Consider the following 20,354-nt stretch of genomic DNA (forward strand, 5'->3'; position numbering starts at 1 on the left):
GCCTTCGACAATATTTCTTGGAGTTTTATGAAGAAGAATCTTCAGGGGATGGGGGTCGGACAAAATTTTGAAAATGGTATAGGTGCGATCTACTCTGAACAAAAGGCTAAACTGATAGTGAACAATGTGGTGACAGAGGAATTTAAAATAGAGAAAGGGACACGACAAGGCTGCTCAATTTCCCCATTGCTCTTTATTTCGGTTCTGGAGATTTTGCTGAACATGATTAGAAGGGACCAGTTGATCCAGGGTATTCAGGTCGGAGTTAAACAATATAAACCTAAGGCCTTTGCAGATGACCTAGTATTGACCTTGCAAGAGCCAGAAACTAGCACCAAGAGGGCTCTAGAAGTAATCCAGGAATTTGGTCAAGTAGCAGGTTTTAAGCTGAATAAGTTAAAAACTAAGGTCTTGGAGAAGAATTTGACACCAATAGAGAGGGAGAGGTTTCAGAAGGAGACAGATTTAACATTGGTTAAAAAAGGTAAAATACCTGGGGGTGAATATGACCGCTAAGAATGTGAACCTATTTAAAGATAATTATGAGAAATGTTGGTCAGAAGTTAAAAAAGATTTAGAAATTTGGTCAAATTTGAAGCTTTCCTTGCTGGGTCGTATTGCTGTTATCAAAATGAATGTATTGCCGAGAATGTTATTTTTATTTCAATCATTGCAAATTATTGACAAGATGGATTGTTTTAAGAAGTGGCAGAGAGATATATCTAGATTTGTCTGGCAGGGCAAAAAGCCCAGAATAAAATATAAGATACTTACTGATGCTAAAGATAGAGGGGGGTTTGCCCTGCCAGATTTGAAACTCTATTATGAATCAGCAGCTTTTTGCTGGCTGAAGGAATGGCTACTTCTTGAGAATACAGATGTTTTAGATCTTGAGGGGTATGATAATGTATTTGGGTGGCATGCATACTTGTGGTACGGCAAGGTAAAATCGCATAAGGCATTTAAAAACCACATTGTCAGGAAAGCATTGTTTAATGTCTGGATTAGATATAAAGACTTTTTGGAGAATAAAACCCCAAGGTGGCTTTCGCCTATGGAAGCGAAAGCTTTGAAAAAACTTAATATGGAGGACAAGTGGCCAAAATATTGGGAAATTTTAGAACAGGAAGGTGACAAATTGAAATTACAGAGTTATGAGAAGCTTAAAGAGAAGGTGCGAGACTGGTTACACTACTTTCAAATAAGAGAGGTTTTTAACCAAGATAGAAAAGTGGGTTTCCAGGTGGAAAGATCAAAGTTAGAGACAGAATTGTTAGAACCCAATGCTAAGATTCTATCAAGAATGTATAATTTGCTGCTGAAATGGAACACTGAGGAAGAAACAGTAAAATCGGCAATGATAAAATGGGCACAAGATATAGGCTATAATATCATGTTTGCTGACTGGGAGAAGTTGTGGACCACCGGGATTAAATTTACGGCATGTAATGCCTTAAGAGAGAATATTATGAAAATGATGTACAGGTGGTACATGACCCCAGTCATGCTTGCAAAAATTTATCATCTGCCCGATAATAAATGCTGGAAATGTAAAGAAACTGAAGGTACATTCTTTCACCTTTGGTGGACGTGCCCAAGGATTAAGGCTTTCTGGGAAATGATATATAATGAATTGAAGAAGGTACTTAAGTACACTTTTCCTAAGAAACCAGAGGCCTTTCTCCTGGGCATAGTCGGCCAATTGGTGTTAAAGAAGGATAGAACTTTTTTTTATGTATGCTACAGCAGCAGCAAGAATACTTATTGCAAAGCATTGGAAGACACAAGATCTACCCACCCTGGAAGAATGGCAGATGCAAGTAATGGACTATATGGAAATGGCGGAAATGACTGGCAGAATCCGAGACCAGGGAGAAGAGTCGGTGGAAGAAGATTGGAAGAAATTTAAAATCTATTTACAGAAACACTGTAAAATTTTTGAATGTTAATGACATTGAAATGAATTGAAGGGGTTATAGCAACAAGATAAAAAATAAGATTGGATTGATAATAGATAAATTAATTGGATATGAATTTGCTGAACTAATTTTTAAAAGGGATACAAAAAAGGGAGATGTGAGGAAGTCAGGAAAATAAGTGAATCAAAGAAAGTGGAACTAAAAAGAGGGATTTTTGTGTGTTTCTCTAATGGTTTTTCCCCCTTTTTCTTTTCTTTTCTTTTTTCTTTTTCTAAGTTAAGTATTTGTATCTTTTGTATTTTATATTCTTGTGTATGTGTTTTGTTTTTGTTTTCTTCTTTATTTTTGTTTGTCGTGATTCTTAAAATTTAATAAAATATCATTTAAAAAAACAAAAAACAAAGCATACAGTTCTCACTGGGTCCCCAGTGAGGCAAAAAACTTAGCTCCTGAGAGCAGATCCACTTTCAGCAGTAAAAAATTTTAGCAGACAGGAAATCTAAGTCTGGCACACAAACCGGCAGAAGGGAGCAAGGGAGGAAAGAGGCTGGAAGGACATAGAGCAATGTGTTTTGTCAGGGAATGGTCTGAAGCCAAATATGGGGGAATCCATTCTCAAGCAGATTAGCTTTCCTCAGAAGCGGAGCTGGAGGGGGAGAAACGGCCCGCCTCGTTTCCAGTGGTCTCAGAAGCAGGGAGAGACGCAGACAGAGAGCAGATTAGACAGGAGTTACTTAGTTGGAGATAATGACAAGAGAAACAGACTCAGCTGGCCCTGTAGCAGGAAGACAGATTTCCTATGAGTGGAACATGTCCCGCGCTCCATACATCTAAATGGGTTCTCCCTTGTGAGACTCCCTAGATGTTTCCTAAACACTCCATTATAACTAAAGCACTTTCTGTAATCCTTCCATTTAAACTGCTTCTCCTCTTTAAGGTTGTTGTTGGTTTGTAGGGTGGCAACTATTAAAGTTCTTACTGTCCACTAGGACTGAAACTCTTATCGCCTTTGCTGACATTTATATGGTTTGTCTCTTGTGTGAGTTTGTTGATGAAAATCAAGCATTCCACTCTGCCTGCAGTTCTTTCCACACGCCATACAGTAAAATGGTTTCTCCAAAGTAAGTCTGCTGATGTTTTCTAAGATTTCCACTCCGATCGAAGATCTTTCCACACTCCATACATTTATATGGTTTTTCACCTGTGTGAGTCTGTTGATGTCTTCTAAGGGTTGCATTGAAACTGAAGCTCTTTCCACACTCCAGGCATTTAAATGGTTTCTCCCCTGTGAGTCGGTTGATGTGTTCTAAGGGATCCATTATCACTAAAGCTCTTTCCACACTCCATGCATTTAAATGTTTTCTCTCCTGTGTGAGTCTGTTGATGTTTTCTGTGGTTTCCACTATCACTAAAGCTCTTTCCGCACTCCATGCATTTATATGGTTTCTCCCGTGTGAGTCCGTTGATGTTTTCTAAGGGATCCACTAACACTAAAACTCTTCCCGCACTCTATACATTTATATGGTTTCTCCCCTGTGTGAGTCCGTTGATGTTTTCTAAGGGATCCACTAACACTAAAACTCTTCCCGCACTCCATACATTTATATGGTTTCTCCCCTGTGTGAGTCCGTTGATGTTTCCTAAAGGATCCATTATCACTAAAGCTTTTTTCGCAATCCATGCATTTAAATGGTTTCTCCCCTGTGTGAATCCGTTGATGTGTTCTAAGTTGTCCATTATCACTATATCTCTTCCCACACTCCAAACATTTATATGGTTTTTCACCTGTGTGAGTCCGTTGATGTATATTGAGGTGTCCACTCTGACTGAAACTCTTTCCACACTCCTTACATTTATATGGTTTCTCTCCTTTGTGAGTCTGTTGATGTCTTCGGAGGGTTGCATTGAAACTGAAGCTTTTTCCACACTCCATGCATTTAAATGGTTTCTCCCCTGTGTGAGTCCGTTGATGTCTTCTAAGGCTTCCATTATCACTGAAGCACTTTCCGCACTCCATGCATTTAAATGGTTTCTCCCCTGTGTGAATCCACTGGTGTAATTTAAGGTCTCCATTCCGACTGAAGCTCTTTCCGCACTTCATACATTTAAATGGTTTCTCCCCTCTGTGAGTCCGTTGATGTCTTCTAAGGCTTCCACTTTGACTGAAGCTCTTTCCACACTCCATACATTTAAATGGTTTCTCCCCTGTGTGAGTCCGTTGATGCATATTGAGGTGTCCACTCTTACTGAAGCTCTTTCCACACTCCATACATTTATATGGTTTCTCCCCTGTGTGTGTCCATTGATGCATATTTAGGTGTCCACTCCGACTGAAACTTTTCCCACACTCCATAATTTTAAGTGGTTTCTCCCCTGTTGGAGGTCGTTGATGTGAACTATGTGTGCTCATTCAATGACGCATATTCCACATTTCACACATTTTAATTTCTATTCCTAATGAAACCAAAGGTGACCCATCCCCTGGAGTTCTGACTGTCTTCTCCATCTCCTTCTTCAGAGTGGGAGGAACGGAAATCCTGTTTGGGTTTCAAGGAAGAGAACTAAGGGAAAGAGAACACATCAAGCTCCATTAGCACCTTCTCCTATTTCAACGTCTCCTACATTCCCTCACCTCCTACCCATGCTCCCAATTTTTAGGAAATGAAGTTGCAATGGCATCAAATGATAGTAATTCATCAGCAACTTTCATAATCCTCAATCAATGTTCATAAAGCAGCTTGATTTTTTTAAAAAATGATGTGCTGTCTCATCTTGTGCCCGTCTTCTGATGCAGGACTATCCTAAAACGACACTGAAAAGCAGGATATTCAAGGCAAATAGATAAACTGTACTTGGTGGAATGTGTAGTTCCTTTAAAATGTAGTATTGATTCACTAATGGCCTGAAGTTGTGTTATTTCTGGGGACATGAATTTATTCCTGTTCTCTCTTAAAGATCATAATCATACATTCTCATGGGGTGTTAGGGGAGTGTTAGTACCTTTGGTGGGGGACATGTTGTCCACCTTCTGGGGTAATCTACCCACCATTGGTCCCCACCCTGCACTCAGCTCTCACCTGTGGCTTCCAGAAACTGTCAGGAAGGAATAGGGACCACAATCCCAGGAACAGCTTCAACCGGCAGGCTAAAGGAGGTGAGGATAGATGATGGGTCTCAAATCCTTGGTGTATTAGGGAATTCTGTTGCAGGTGAAGGCAGGCCCTGGTGGATGGAGAGGATGAGAACAACAGTGAATCCCACAGTCAAGAAGGCAGATTCTGCCCATTCTGCAGAGGAAAGTGAGGGCAGATGGGGATCATCAACCAGGGAAGGGAGCCCATCGAGAAGGAAATCTCTGGTCGTAACACTTTGGTACACTCCCTCACTTCCTCTTGAGTTAGCTTCAGGAGAAGAAAAAGCTGCGGAGAAAAACCTCCTTTGCTCCCTCTTTAGTTGTATTCAGGAGAAGGCTTTGTAGGAAAACTCACACAAATCCCGAGTGGACTCTCTAAGGCGGTTGGATGGTGTCCTGCACACCTCCTTCCAGCAACTCCTGCAGCCAAGCTGGTGCCAAAAGTACTGCTCTGCTTTCCTTGGGACCACATAAGCCAGGCTGAGAAGGGGCTCTTGTTGTCTAGGCAGCCCTGAACCCCCAAACACACTGTCCAGCCAGTGCTGCTAACACAGCAGTTTCAGGGGGAGCGATGAACTCAGACCTGTGTATCAAAGTCTCTCCAAAGTGGAACAAGGAAAACAGAAGTGCTGTTTATATCACACATCAATTTAAAAGTATTCAGATTATTTGTCTTTTGAAGAAAAGACCACCAAGTATCGTATGGCCCCTTCAAACTTAATGAAAGTCTTGTGCCTGGAGCTTTTGGGGGTGCAGGACCAGGAAAGCTTCTTCCATCATTATCCTTCCAATCGGGATTCAGGCCTCATCATGGAACTGAAACTACCCTGGTTGCTGTGACTCATGATCTCCGATGGTCTAGAGGCTGAGAGGAAAAGCTGTTTCCTGGTTCTGCTGGATCTCTCAGCGGCTTTGGAGACCTTTGACCATGGTATCCTTCTGGACCCTCTAGGGGAGCTGGGGGCCCTGCTATGCAGTGTTTCCCCTTCTTCCTCCTGGGCCATGTCCAGAACTTGGGTTTGGGGGAAGAAGGTTCAGACCCTTGGGTGCTCCCTTGTAGGAGCAACAGGGTTGCCGTAAACAATAATCCCACCCACAAACTCTCATTCACACAAAGTCTGTCAATTTGGGGGGGAGGTCACACACCTCACCTGTGCTAATACTGGCAGTCTTTGTCCTGTATAGGCACACCCTGTATGTAGAGCCTCCAGCCACAGTCTATCATGAAAATGGGTCCTTTGACTGGGCAGAATCATGCAATGGCTATCATTGGATGCTGAAGGATTGTATCTCAGCTTGTCAGTCACTCTGACACTGCCTACAAAGAATAAGAGGAACAGAAATGCTTTTGAGGTGCACCTTTTATATCAAGCCTGAGAGCCATTCCATGGACTCTGCACCCGTTTCTAATGACAGGTGTACATTATCCTCATCCTCAATGAAACAGGCAGAGGAAAAGACACTTAAAGATGGAAGCCTGAGAGAGAGAGGAAAAGGTTTCTGGCTGCTTCCTGGGTGGGATTGCGGAAACCAAGAGCCGCTTCGGAGAAGGCCTCTCCCCTCCCCTCTTCCTCTGGGGATTTCCTCTCCTCTCCAGGGGGACCAATGGTTGGACTTGGCAGAACCCCTGTATCTGCCATTAATTTGATTTTGAATTGATATTAGAACGAATTGATTTTAGAATGCATTTTAATTAATTGCTTGTGATTTTATGTAAACTGTGTTACTTTTATTGTTGTAAGCCCCTCTGAGCCTGGCTTCAGCTGGGGAGGGCAGGATATAAATTATTATTATTATTATTATTATTATTATTATTATTATTATCTGGACAGGTCAGGGGCTTATGGGGTGGGAATTGGGTGGAGCTTGCAGGACAGAAGGTGTGTCTTGTTAAAGGAGAAATCTGAGGGCTCCCTTGGACAAAAAACAAGGACAGCAGCCAGGAATACCAGAGCAAAACAACAGCCAGTAGGCTTGGTCTTTATTGAAGACTGTCGTGACACGACTCCCACCTGCCACCAGGTGGAACAAGACGGAAGCCCTGAACAAAAGAGAACCCAAACTTTACTAGCTGCTGTAATAAACAAAAATCTGCCATTATTCCCTTATGGGGGACACAAGAGCCCTCATAGAGTCCTTTGTAGGTTCTCCATCGGTCAGAGGAAAAAACAGAGGCCAACCAGAGAATATTCAGAAGCAAAGCAGCTTGTAAGCCTGATCTTTATTGAAGTGTTGCAACAGGGTGCCCCCTTCACATGCAGGAAAGGAGGAGGACCCAGAACAAAGGTGTGCCCCCCCCCTTATATAGACATTTTAAATTGCCCACCTTGGAGTCCAAGACCACCCCCAGAAACATCATAACTACTTCACAGAAAGGGCGGGCTAAAGCAGAAATCTGAGGGGGTTGTTTACCCCCTGTCTGGCAAGTTACCTGCTAATGCTTACTTGATTGATACCCTGGGGAGCCTGGCCAGTCTTTTGTAATGATAAGTACTTAGTTCCTGAGCCAGGTCACAGGCTCACCCTATTCAAACCCTTAAGACAGGATTTGTGAAGGAAGAGGCAATGGGGAGGCTGCTCCATTTGACCTTGCAGAGAAAACACCTGGTCAGCCTGGGAGTCAAAATGGCTCCTGTGCAGCTTCAGACATGGGGCCTATATATCTATGTACGTGTTTGCCTGGTACATTTATGAACCTTCATTATATACATAAGACCTTAATTTATTTATTTCACTGCTAATCCCAATGTTACACCCCCCCCCCAAACTACATCATGGTTACATCATGGAAGGGAAGGTCTGGTGGCAGTAATCTGAGCATCCTGGACCATAGTCCATAGTTCCCCTTGTCCTCCACCAAACACCCGTCGAGTGTAACAAAAGAGACATTTACATTTCCCTGCTAGGAGCAGAAGTGCGTAAGTAGCCAGAGCAGGAAGGGGGGGAGCAAAAAAATACGACCGCCACGTGGCCTGACTTATGCCCCCCCCCAACAAGAAAGGAATCAGCTGCCATGCGGCCTACAGCTGGAGGGTGGCGGATGGTGGGGGCGAGGGAGCCATGCCTCCCCCCCCGCCACTACTAAAAACCAAGAAGGCCCCCCGCAGCCTAGCTGGCCCCCCGCCCAGAAAGAAAAGCCACAAAATTGCAGCCTAGCCTGGCGGAGGGGCCATGTCCCTTCCAATCAGGCCAGACCTTACCTTAATCCAGCCGCCAGGACACTCTCCTGAGGATCCTGATTCTGGAAGGAAGAAAACCCAAAGAGGCTTGGACAAAGGGGTCGCCCTCTTTTCTTTGGCCTTTGCCCCACCCCCGGCTGGCCATCCATTGTCCTTCCTGACCAAGGGCGGGTCAAAGGCCGGCCCAAGCAGGTGGGAGGCACCCGCCCAGGTGAGCCCTATCTTGGTGCCACAAACCCCACCCACCTGTGAGAAAGGGTGGGCGGACATTCCCTGTTTCCCAGCCAAGCTAATCACACCCTTTTGTCTTCATCTGGGTTGGTTCTTTGTGGAATGGCTACCTGTCTGGCACTCAGGTATCAGGAGGCCAGGGATTATCACTCAGGCAGAGGGGCTGCTGAGGAGCTGAGCTCACATGTCTATAGGAATTTCTGAAGTTACCCCAGTGAGCCAGTACATAGAGACATTTATCAGTGACTACTTACATTTGGTATTGTGCAGCAAAGGCCCTTTGAATAGATAGGAAGAATGTGGTGAAGTGCTTTGTGGGGACAACTCACAAAAGTGATGGTGCTGATTTAGGTAGTGGGCTGCATGTGCATGATATCTGCTGAAGGGGCAACCCCCCCAACTTATACATAAATTCCTGCAACAGTCTGGACAGGGCAGGGGCTTATGGGGTGGGAAGAGTATAGAGATTGCAGGAAGGAAGGGGTGGGGGGACAGGACCCCCCACTTTCCAGGGATCCTTTTCTGGTTGCCTTGAAGGGGTGGCCGATTCCTGGGTGGGAGGGAGAAGCCAAGGCAGAAAATCCCTGCAGGCGCCACCACGGAGACGTCTCCCCAAATACTGGTCTTCCTAGCTCTCCCCCGCAATTGCTGCCCTTCCCTGCCCCAGTGATGCTCCCCCTCCCCACTTCCTCGACCCCCTCCCTCTGTCCCAGAGTCTCCCCTGAACCCAGAGGCCCCCCTTGGCGCGGCTCACCCCACGCCCTGCGCCCCCATCTCTCCGTCCGGAGGGCCCCCCCCCAAGACGAGCAGGGGAGGGACAGGAGGGATGCCTGCGCGGGGAAATGGGGCGAGGGGGCTTCGTGGGACCCCCTGGGTGGGCTTCCTAAGGGCCCAAGGAAAACCCCCTTCGCAGGACGCGTGCAGGGATCCAGATGCACGACAGGCGCTTGGGGGAGCTCAAGGGGGACTCTGGATCCTTCTCTCGCCTCCCCCCGCGACCCCTTTACCTCTTTGTCCACGCTCGCGATTCTCCTTCCTGCAACATCCACGTGGGTGGGGGGGATTTACCTGCCGCCCCTTCTCCCTTTTCCGAAAGCGCGCGCCCCTAGAGCTGCGGCGCAGAGCAGCAATCCGGCGCAGAAGCTCCACTTGCGGGAGAAGCAGGCAATTTGGGAGGGGGCTCTTTCCCCCCTCCCCACTCCCGGAACAGAAGCCGGATGGCGAGGAAGGTGCAACGTAGGGGGGCGGGATTTGGGGTTGTGGGGGCGGGGTGAGAGAAGGATGGGCGGGAGGGGAGGAATGGGGGTGGGGAGAGGAAGGTTTTCCCCCCTCCCTTCTTTCTTCTGGGGATCAAGAGAGCGGGGGAGGGGCTGATCCACTCGCAAAGTGGGGTCTCCCACCCCAAAATGTTTACATTGCAAAATCCTTCCCTCCCCCACCCCACGCCACTAGATTAGATCCGTCCGTGTTTTAGGTACTGGTGTACATTGAACAGCGGCTTGGACTCTGTGACTCCTGTGTTACGGGGGGAAATGGGGCTTTGGCTTTTGCACACACAGCCCCGACACCCAGGTAAAATTCATGCAAGGAGTGAAGCAGCCCAGAACTAAAGCGCGTTGGAATTTGTACATCCTCAGATAGGTTTTTTCACCTCCTGATGTAGCGATGATGTAGTGATGATGCTCCACGAACTGCATGCTGGGATAAGATAGAAACTTTTAAAAGTCCTTGTCACCCCATCCTCGGGGTACAATTCCCCTTTGGACCTGTTGCGCAATAAACTTTGATCTACAGCTATTTGCTCCGGTTGGTGGCCGGACTCCTTCCTTTATTCTGCAGGGACCCACGGGCTCTGCCTGATGAGCTGGGTGGCTGAGCAGCCTCGCACCTGGGTCCCCCCCCATAACACCAAATTAGCCTTTTATTGAACAGACCTAGGAGTAGACTTAGGGGGCAAACAAGACCCGGGATTCGAGCCTTCTTCCCTTGGGGGTTCCCCAGCTGGTGCCTCCCCCCCTTTTCACCCAGCCAGTCCATGACAGCAACAGCAGCAACATCAGTAAAATAAGTATGATAATAATATGCACATTGGTCCTCTGGCTGGAAGATTTATAACTTCTGGGACTATGGAAAAGTACTATCTTCCCCAAACCCCAGAATAAGCAGTAGATCTGGGGTTGCCCCACGGGGTTCATGAGTGAAGATGGGGCCCCCAGGAGACTTCCCTGGTACCTGCAGCCCCTCCTTCCCTCTCTTGCAAGAAGGCTTGGGGGGAAATCTCCCATTAAATTACAGTATTTTAAGTTTTCTTCTGAATGTGTAGGAGACAGGGAGAGGTTCTAGTGAAGAAGCAGTGTTTGGAGATCACACATGGTTGGGGGTGAGAGAGTTTGGTGCAAAAACCAGTCATATGCACCAATTTTTCATGCTTGAGTACAGCAGTTTCAGCAGTAAACAAAAACAGCACACAGGATATCTAAGTCAGGCAGAAGGGAGCAAGGGAAGAAAGAGGCTGGAAGGAGACAGGGCAATGGATGTGTGTCTTTCGCTTCCTGTCGCCTGGGAGGGAAGTCAGAAACTCAGCATATTCAGGGGCTTCACGAAGCAAAGCTTTCTGCCAGCAGCTTCCAGGCAAATGAGGATCCTGGAAACACACACTGTGATTCTTGGTGTGTTGCCATATCAATTGTTTTTGAAAGGTTATCATGATGTGGTCTAGAAACCAGTTTGGACAATATATCGCCCAGCCCTAATCCTCATTGACCACCAACAATCCAGACAAACGCTCTCCCCTTCTCTATCAAAAGGCACTTTACATCTTAGATCATAATCACATTGTTTGACATTGCCTTCAATATTTTATTACGATAGAGTTTTACACATAAAAAACCAGAACTTCACATACACAACATGTGTCAAAGACTGATTTCCTCCTGAGTTCATTTCTGTGAAGAAAAGAGTGGACTCTGAGAGGAAGACCTCCAACACTCCATACATCTAAATGGGTTCTTACATCTGAGAGTCTCTGGGTTTTCCTTAAACACTCCATTGTAAATAAAGCACTTTTTGCAATCTTTTCATTTAAACTGCTTCTCCTCTTTGAGTCTGTTGATGGTTTGTAGGGTTCTTCCTCTCCGTTAATCTGTTGATTTAGAATTTCCACCAAGACTGAACCTCTATCTACTTTCCTGATATTTATAAGGTTTGTGTTTTGTGTGAGTTTCTTCACATAAATCAAGGGTTCCACTCTGACTGGAGCTCCTTCCACAGTCCATACATTTAAACAGTTTCTCCCCTGTGTGTCTGCTGATGTTTTCTAAGATTTCCACTCTGACTGAAGCTCTTTCCGCACTCCAGGCATTTAAATGGTTTCTCCCCTGTGTGAGTCTGCTGATGTTTTTTAAGTGTTCCATTATCACCAAAGCTCATTCCGCACTCCATGCATTTAAATGGTTTCTCCCCTGTGTGAGTCCGCTGATGTTTTCTAAGTTTTCCATTATCACTAAAGCTCTTTCCACACTCCATACATTTATATGATTTCTCCCCTGTGTGAGTCCGTTGATGTATATCAAGGTGTCCACTCTGACTGAAGCACTTTCCGCACTCCATGCATTTATATGGTTTCTCCCCTGTGTGAATCCGTTGATGTGTTCTAAGGTTTCCATTCTTACTGAAGATCTTTCCACACTCCAGGCATTTAAATGGTTTCTCCCCTGTGTGAGTCCGTTGATGCGTTTTAAGTTTTCCATTCTCACTAAAGCTCTTTCCGCACTCCAGGCATTTAAATGGTTTCTCTCCTGTGTGCGTCCGTTGATGTATATTGAGGTGTCTACTCTGACTGAAGCTCTTTCCACACTCCATACATTTATATGGTTTCTCCCCTGTGTGAGTCCGTTGATGTATATTGAGGTCTCCACTCTGACTGAAGCTCTTTCCACACTCCATACATTTATATGGTTTCTCCCCTGTATGTGTCCGTTGATGTGTTCTAAGTTTTCCATTATCACTAAAGCTCTTTCCGCACTCCATACCTTTAAATGGTTTCTCCCCTGTTGGAGGTCGTTGATGTGAACTATGTGTGCTCATTCAATGAAGCATATTCCACATTTCACACATTTTAATGTCTATTCCTAATGAAACGAAAGGTGCCCCATTCACTGGAGTTCTGACTGTCTTCATCTCCTTCTTCAGAGTGGGAGGAAAGGAAATCCTGTTTGGGTTTCAAGGAAGAGAACTAAGGGAAGGGGAACACATCAAGCTCCATTAGCACCTTCTCCTATTTCAACGTCTCCTACATTCCCCCACCTCCTACCCATGTTCTCAATTTTTAGGAGATGAAGTTGCAATGTCATCAAATGATAGGAATTCATTAGCAACTTTCATAATCCTCAATCAATGTTAATAAAGCAGCATGATTTTTAAAAGAATGTACTGTCTGATCTCGTGCCCGTCTTCTGATACAGAACTATCCTAAAATGACACTTTAAAGGTGATATTCAGGACTTCCGGGTTAGCGCCATTGGCAATGGCGGAATTCCTCTGATCCAGAGGAACCCGCTCCGTGAAAATCTGGTCTTGCCGCCGCAGCGAAGGCGGAGACCCTTTAAAAATCCCAGGCGGAGGAAGCCTGGGAACGTGGGATTCGGCTGACACCAGGAGCGCCCCCCCTACCCACAGGGAAACCCCTTTTCGGGGGTTCCGAAGTGATGTGGGGTGAGCGGCACGGTGTTTCGAATTGACCGCTATTTTTACGGAGTGAAGCCGCACAGCCGTTGCCGGAGAGCGCTGACTTTTTCTTGTGGACAATTGGATTTCAAACAACAACCCATGAGTAGAACGGAAATTGGACTTTTAAAGTATTTTTAAATTGGCACCGATCGGGGAAGGTCCAAACAGGAAGTCCGCCTCCCCTTTCTGTAAATAAACTGAAGCAAAGAACCTGTCAACTAAGGTCGTGGAGTTTTATGTAAAGGATTTTAATTCTACTGATTGAAATTACCATCAATTTTTCTTGGAAGCAGGGGAGCCTGCAGGAGAAGGACAAAATTTGGGATTTGAAGTGCCACTTCCCTGAACCCGGGAGTGGTCCGTGAGAGCCCACTGATGATGAATAGATCAATTTGACAGCTGTCAAGTTAGCTGTCAAGATACAAAAGAGGACTTTGTTTCTATTGTCTATCTTTGTTACAAGCTTATGTTTAAAACGAAGGAAGGACTGTTACAATTTAACGTATGGGACTTTTGGGTCTGTGCTGAAAGGAGTGAAAAGGAACTTGAATCCCTCTAGAGGGAGCTTTGGGACATTGTTTTAAGGAGCAGCTGGGAAATTGTTTTTTGACCTTGGACTGTTTAAGGATGGCGGTCGGGAAGGAAATTGAGTCTGAATTGAACAGGACATTTTTTTCTCTTGGGAAAGCTGCAAGACCAGATAAATGTTTTGACTACGAATGTTATAACTTTGGGAACAAAAGTGGGTATTAGTAAAGAACTTGATAAGAATTCGGCACAGGAACCTCCTTCAACTGAACAAACCGGAAAATTTGAGGAGGAGAATTATGTTGTGATTGAAGTGAAGAAAGGGGGAGCCGTAACCCTACAGATGCAAATGGTGAACAACAATTTAAGGCCTGACATGATGGCAACAAAGAGAAGCAAATTTTTGGAGATGGAAGCCTGGCCTGGTTTGGAAAATGAAAGATGGAGAGAGCACCTTATGTGGAGATCAGATGGCCTTTGGATTACAAATCTGAGCCAGGTGGAGGTTGGAGTTTCGGGGGCCTTTGGATTTGAAAGGAGCGTGAAACAAGATTTGGAATATCCTATAGGCTCTGTTTTTAACCATGGAAGTTTGGCAGGAAGGAATATGATTACCGTTGGGTTGGAGCTTCCCCGAGATCTGGTTTTCAATACCAAAGACTATCAAAAAGACCGGCAGAGGGGACACAAAAGAGATTTAAGAGCCTCGGATTTAAGATCTCCGGGTTGATGGCTTTACGAGATTGATGGACTTTTGCTGGGGACCGAAACTGGGGAGGGGATCTGGTGGAAGGAAATTGGGAATTTAAAGTGTATATAATATAATTTGTTTTTTTGTTTTCTTAATGAGAGATGGGAAATTTGTGGAATGGAATCTTTTTTGACCTTAGGGAAACGTCTTAAGAATAAGTATAGATATATAGGTTTGGATGAGAGTTAAGATTGGATAAAGTAAAAGTGGATGGTTATTTGGTGAAAGAAAGAATGGGAAATTATAGTATAATAAGATAAGATATAAGGATAAAAATAAGATGAAGGACTGGTTGGAATATTTATATGAATTAGAATATAAAGAGGGGAACTATAGTATGTTAAGATAAATTATTGGGATTAAAATAAAGCTGGAAGGATTTGCTGGAATATCTAATTGAATTAGAATACAAAAATGGGAGGTGTGAGGAAGTCAAGAAAATAAGTGAATGTAAGTAAGTGAGTTAAACGTTTGACTTGTTTTTTATTTGTTTTTCTCTTTTTTCTCTTTTTTTGGTTTTTGGATGTGTATTGTTTTTCATTTTTTTCTTCATTTTTGATCGCTCTTTTTCTTCTTTTTTTCCTGTAACCTTTAAAATCTTAATAAAAATTTATTTTTTTAAAAAAAAGGTGATATTCAAGGCAAATAGATAAACTGTACTTAGTGGAATATGTAGTACCTTGAATAAGTAGTATTAATTTATTTATGGCCTGAAGATATGTTATTTCTAGAGACGAATTTATTGCGGTTCTGTCTCAAATATCATAATTATACGATGTCTTGGGATGCTAGGAGAGCATTAGTTCCTTTGGTGGGGGTCATGTCATGCTCCTTATGGGGCAATCTATCCATCAATGGTCCCCAACCTGCACTCAGTTCTCACCTGTGGCTTCCAGAAGCTGTCAGGATAGAATAGGGGCCACAAGCCCAGGAACGGTTTCAACCGGCCGGCTAAACCAGGTGAGGATACCTGATGGGTCTCCAATCCTTGGTGGGTTGGGGAATTCTGCTGCAGGTGAAAGCAGGCCCTGGTGGATGGAGAGGATGAGAACAACAGTGAATCCCACAGTCAGGAAGGCAGATTCTGCCCATACTGCAGAGGAAAGTGAAGGGCAGATGGAGCTCGTCAACCTGGGAAGCGAGGTCCTCGAGAAGGAAAACTGTGGTCCTAAACCTTTGCTGCCTGGTTTTCTTTAGGAAAAGAAAAGTCTCTGAGAGGGTTGGATGGTGTCCTGCACACCTCCTTCCAGCCACTCCTGCAGCCAAGTTGGTGCCTAACGTACTGCTCTGCTTTCCTTGGGACCATATAAGCCAGGCTGAGAAGGGGCTCTTGTTGTCTAGGCAGCCCTGAACCTCCAAACACACTGTCCACACTTGCTGTACTGCTAACACAGCAGTTTCGGGGGCAGCGATGAACTCAGACCTGTGTATCAAAATCTCTCCAATGTGGAATATGTAAAACAGAATTGCTGTTTATATTATACATAAATTAAAAAGTATTCAGAATATTTGTCTTTTGAAGAAAAGACCACCAAGTATCCGATGGCCCCTTCAAAGCTAATGAAAGTCTTGTGCCTGGAGCTTTTGGGGGTGCAGGACCAGAAAAGCTTCTGCCACCATTATCCTTCCAATTGGGATTCAGGCCTCATCATACGACAGAAACTACCCTGGTTGCGCTGGTTGATGATCTCCAGTAGGCTAGAGACCAAGGGCAAAGCTCTTTCCTGGTTCTGCTGGATCTCTGCTTTGGAGACCTTTGACCATGGTATCCTTCTGGACCCTCTAGGGGAGCTGGGGCACTGCTGTGCAGTGGTTCCCATCCTTCCTCCTGGGCCATGTCCAGAAAGTGGTGTTGGGGGATGAGTGTTCAGGCCCCTGGGTGCTCACTTGTGGGGTGCCTCAGGGCTCTGTCCTCTCCCCATGCTTTTTAATATCTATATGAAGCCGCTGAGGGAGTTTTGGCTGGTGTTCACATGCATGTGGATGATACCAGGCTCTTCTCTTTTAAATTGGAACCAGTGAAGATGAACCAGTGAATGCCCTGTGTTGGTGCCTGTAGGTGGTTTGAGGATAGATGGTGGCTAACAGATTGAGGTTAAATCCTGACAAGACGGAAGCACTGTCCCTGTGGGACAGGTGGCAGGCAGACTCTACCAGCCTGCACACTGTCTCACTAAAGTGGTGCATGCTCTGGTTATCTCCTGCTTGGACCACTGCCATGCGCTCTACATGGTGCTACCTTTGAAGGTGACCCAAAAACTGCAACTAATCCAGAATGCGGCAGCTGGACTAGTAACCGGGAGCAGCCGCCAAGACCACATATCATTGGTCCTAAAATATCTTCCCTGGCTTCCAGTGTGTTTCCAAGCACAATTCACACTGTTGGTGCTGACCTTTAAGTGTCATGGCTGCATTTTTCAGGAAAAGAAAAGTGTTGATCTAATGTATAGAGATCATTCCTCGTCTATTGGTTCAAGAAGGTTCTGGTGGTTTTACTCTGTGTGATTCAAAGTGGTGTTTTCTCCAGCAGGAACATTTTAGCTGATAAGGGAGTTTCCTTTCTGCTGAGAGCAGGTGGTGGGATCAGTTGTTATGAGATTATACTGAACTTTCTTGTCTTTGGGAACCAGAAGAAACTGGTTTAAACTGGAGTGAGTCAGGCTTGTTGTTGTTGTTGTTTAGTCGTTTAGTCGTGTCCGACTCTTCATGACCCCATGGACCAGAGAACGCCAGGCACCCCTGTCCTCCACTACCTCCCGCAGTTTGGTCAAACTCATGCTGGTAACCTCGAAAACACTATCCAACCATCTCATCCTCTGTCGCCCCCGTCTCCTTGTGCCCTCCATCTTTCCCAGCATCAGTGTCTTCTCCAGGGAGTCTTCTCTTCTCATGAGGTGGCCAAAGTACTGGAGCCTCAGCTTCACGATCTGTCCTTCCAGTGAGCACTCAGGGCTGATTTCATTAAGAATGGATGCGTTTGATCTTCTTGCAGTCCATGGGACTCTCAAGAGTCTTCTCCAGCACCATAATTCAAAAGCATCAATTCTTCGGCGATCAGCCTTCTTTATGGTCCAGCTCTCACTTCCATACATCACTACTGGGAAAACCATGGCTTTAACTATACGGACCTTTGTTGGCAAGGTGACGTCTCTACTTCTCAAGATGCTGTCTAGGCCTGTCATTGCCCTTCTCCCAAGAAGCAGGCGTCTTTTAATTTTGTGGCTGCTGTCGCCATCTGCAGTGATCATGGAGCCCAAGAAAGTAAAATCTTGTTATCCAGTCCCAAGGTTACTCTGACATGGAATTTTTTATAAATCGCAGTATTGAAAGGCGCCTGGTCCCACTTCCTATTCTGCTATTCTCTACTCTGCTTGTGTGTTTCTTACTTGAGTGCTGTTTTGATATACTAAGTTAGGGTTTTACTGTAAGTTAAGTTTTTCCTATCTTTTGCCTTAGGTACTAAATTTCTCTGCTGAATGAATTTTTTGCTGCCTCTGAATGGTTTTTCCTACTCTGCTAACTGTATGTCGGTCTTGGAGATCATTATGGAGGAGCAAGATCTGCGACCTAAAGCCCTAAACAGCCTTGGCACTGTAGCCCTGAAGGAGCGTCTCCACCCCCATCCTTCAGTCTGAACACTGAGGTCCTTCTCTGAGGGTCTTCTGCTGGTTACCTCCCTGCAAGAAGTGAGGGTACAGGGAACCAGGCAGAGGGCCTTCTTGGTGGTGGCGCCCACCCTGTGGAACGCCCTCCCTTTAGAGGTCAAGGAAATGAACAACTATCTGACATTTAGAAGATAGTAAAAGGTAGACCTGTATTCAGAGGTTTTTAATGTTTGATGTTTTAATATATTTTATGTGTACTGGAAGCTGCCCAGAGTGACTGTGGAAGCCCAACCAGATGGACAGGATATAAATACTACAATCATTCTTATCATCTTGTGATTTTTTGTAATTATTTTGGAATTCGTACTGCAATATCAACTCACAAAATGTTACGGGTGGAGAAAATCACAGGGTTGCCGTACAAACTCTTATTCACATACAGTCTGTAAATTTGGGAAGGTCACACAGCTCACCTGTGCTAATACTGGTAGTCTTTGGCCTGCATAGGCACACCCTGTGTGTTGAGCCTCCAGTCACAGGTATTGTCTATCATGAAAATGGGTCCTTTGACTGGGAAGATTCATGCAATCACTATCACCGGATGCTGATGGGTTGTATCTCAGCTTGTCAGTCACTCTGACACTACCTAAAAAGAATAAGAGGAACAGAAATGCTTTTGAGGTGCAACTTCTATATCAAGCCTGAGAGCCATTCCATGGACTCTGCACCCCTGTTTCTGATGACAGGTGTACATTATCCTCATCCTCAATGAACCAGGCAGAGGAAAAGACACTTAAAGATGGAAGCTTGAGAGAGAGGAAAAGGTTTCTGGCTGCTTCCTGGGTGGGATTGCGGAAACAAAGAGCCGCTTCTGGGAAGGCCTCTCCCCTTCGCTCTTCCTCTCGGGATTTCCTCTCCTCTCCAGGGGACCAATGGTTGGACTGGGCAGAAGCGCTGCGTCTGGGCAGGGGCTTATGGGGGCGGGCAGAGGATGGAGCTTGCAGGAAGGAAGGGGTGGGGGGACAGGACCCCCCACTTTCCAGGGATCCCTCTTTGGTCGCCTTGAAGGGGGGGTTGATTCCTGGGCCGCAGGGAGAAGCCAAGGTGGCCGCTCTGGAGATTCCCCGCGGGCGCCACGATGGAGACGTCTCCCCAAGGACTGGTCTTCCTGTATCTCTCTCCCCCCCCCCCCACGCCAATGCTGCCTTTCCCCGCCCCAGGGATGCTCCCCCCGACTTCCTCGACCCCCTCCCTCTTTCCCTGAGTCTCCCCTGCACCCAGAGGCCGACTTGGCGGGGCTCACCCCTCGCCCTGAGCGCCCCATCTCTCCATCCAGAGGACACCCCCCCAACACGAGCCACACGGGGGTCTCTATCCAGGCGTCCCTCGTGCCTGTTAACCCTTTCATGGCCCGCCTTTCTCCGTGCAGATCCCACAGGGCCCCAGGGATGCCTGTGCGGGGGAAACGGGGAAGGAGGCCTTCGTGGGGACCCCCTGGGTGGGGGCCCCATGTCCGCCGCTGCCAAGGCGCCTAAGGGGCCCACGAAATATGCTTTTGGGAGCTGGCGGGGGTCTCTGGGTCCTTTTCTGTCCTCCCCTCCCCCCGCAACCCCTTTACCTCTTTGTCCTCGCTCCAGATTCTCCTTTCCTTTCCTGCAATATCCACGGGGGGGTGTCCCCCCCCTGCCGCCTCTCCTCCCCTTTCCGAAAGCGCGCGCCCCTAGAGCTACGGCGCAGAGCAGCAATCCGGAGCAGAAGCTCCACTTCCGGGAGAAGCAGGCAGTTTGGGAGGGGAGCTCATCCCCCCCCCCCATTCACGGAACAGAGGTCGGATGGCGAGGAAGAGGAGCAACATATTGGGGACGGGATTTGGGGTTGTGGGGGCGGGGTGAGGGAAGGATGTGCCGGTAGGGGAGGGAAAGAATTGAGCGGGGGCGGGGAGGAAGGTTTGTCCCCCCCCTTCCACCTGTATATCAGGAGAGCGGGGGAGGGGCTGATCCCGCAATCCAATTACAAAGTGGGTTTCCCCCCCCCCCCAATGTTTACATTGCTAAATCCTTCCCTCGCCCACCCCACGCCACGAGCCGTGCGTCCGTGCTTTAGGTATTGGTGCTCTTCAGACCAGGAAGGGGGGACAGTTATACGACTCCCCCAAAACCCCAAGTCCCCACCACAGCCTCGGACTAAGGCCAGGACAATGACCATTTGCACAGGCACCTTCCATGCACAGCAGCAAAGAGGCTCAGAGAAGCAGCCTATACAATTGTAGCAAGAAGCGGA

At 46.4% G+C, this 20,354-nt stretch overlaps 3 protein-coding genes across 9 annotated transcripts in view; all 3 read right to left on the reverse strand.

The window, feature by feature from the left end:
- LOC310742900 (uncharacterized protein) overlaps positions 1–20,354 on the reverse strand; it is a 45,797-nt gene that overhangs the window by 16,095 nt on the left and 9,348 nt on the right. For 2 of the 6 annotated variants that reach the window (XM_083572704.1, XM_083572702.1), the window contains one exon: positions 15,353–15,497. The gene's annotated coding sequence lies outside the window, so the exon portion shown is untranslated. Of the gene's footprint in view, positions 1–4,919; positions 4,961–15,352; positions 15,498–18,547; positions 18,721–20,354 lie in introns of those variants that run through there. The other 4 variants (XM_083572705.1, XM_083572703.1, XM_083572706.1 and 1 more) reach the window with 4 other exon arrangements.
- LOC310743039 (uncharacterized protein) lies at positions 3,075–20,001 on the reverse strand. Of its 2 annotated transcripts, none has more exons than XM_083573116.1 (2): positions 19,693–20,001; positions 3,075–4,456 (listed from the first exon to the last, which is right to left on the reverse strand). In XM_083573116.1, the coding sequence occupies exon 2, from the start codon at positions 4,327–4,329 to the stop codon at positions 3,355–3,357; it is 975 nt and encodes a 324-aa protein (XP_083429242.1). In that variant the 5' UTR covers positions 4,330–4,456; positions 19,693–20,001; the 3' UTR covers positions 3,075–3,354. The 2 variants fall into 2 exon arrangements, with proteins under 2 accessions (XP_083429242.1, XP_083429241.1); XM_083573115.1 differs by lacking the exon at positions 19,693–20,001 and adding an exon at positions 6,204–6,263.
- The window catches only part of LOC310743075 (uncharacterized protein), a 35,929-nt gene continuing 26,867 nt past the window's right edge, over positions 11,293–20,354 (reverse strand). Inside the window, exon 4 of the mRNA XM_083573171.1 lies at positions 11,293–12,696. Coding sequence (XP_083429297.1) covers positions 11,742–12,548 — 807 coding nt within the window. The 5' untranslated portion in view covers positions 12,549–12,696 and the 3' untranslated portion in view covers positions 11,293–11,741. The remainder of the gene's footprint in view (positions 12,697–20,354) is intronic.

This window comes from Podarcis filfolensis, assembly GCF_964270895.1.
Source record: "Podarcis filfolensis genome assembly, chromosome: 10".
In the NCBI taxonomy this organism is placed as follows: Eukaryota; Metazoa; Chordata; class Lepidosauria; order Squamata; family Lacertidae; genus Podarcis; species Podarcis filfolensis.

Bases quoted from the DNA above. Each gene is read 5' to 3' on its own strand.
- LOC310743039 (XM_083573116.1), bottom strand. From the start codon at position 4,329: ATGAGCACACATAGTTCACATCAACGACCTCCAACAGGGGAGAAACCA.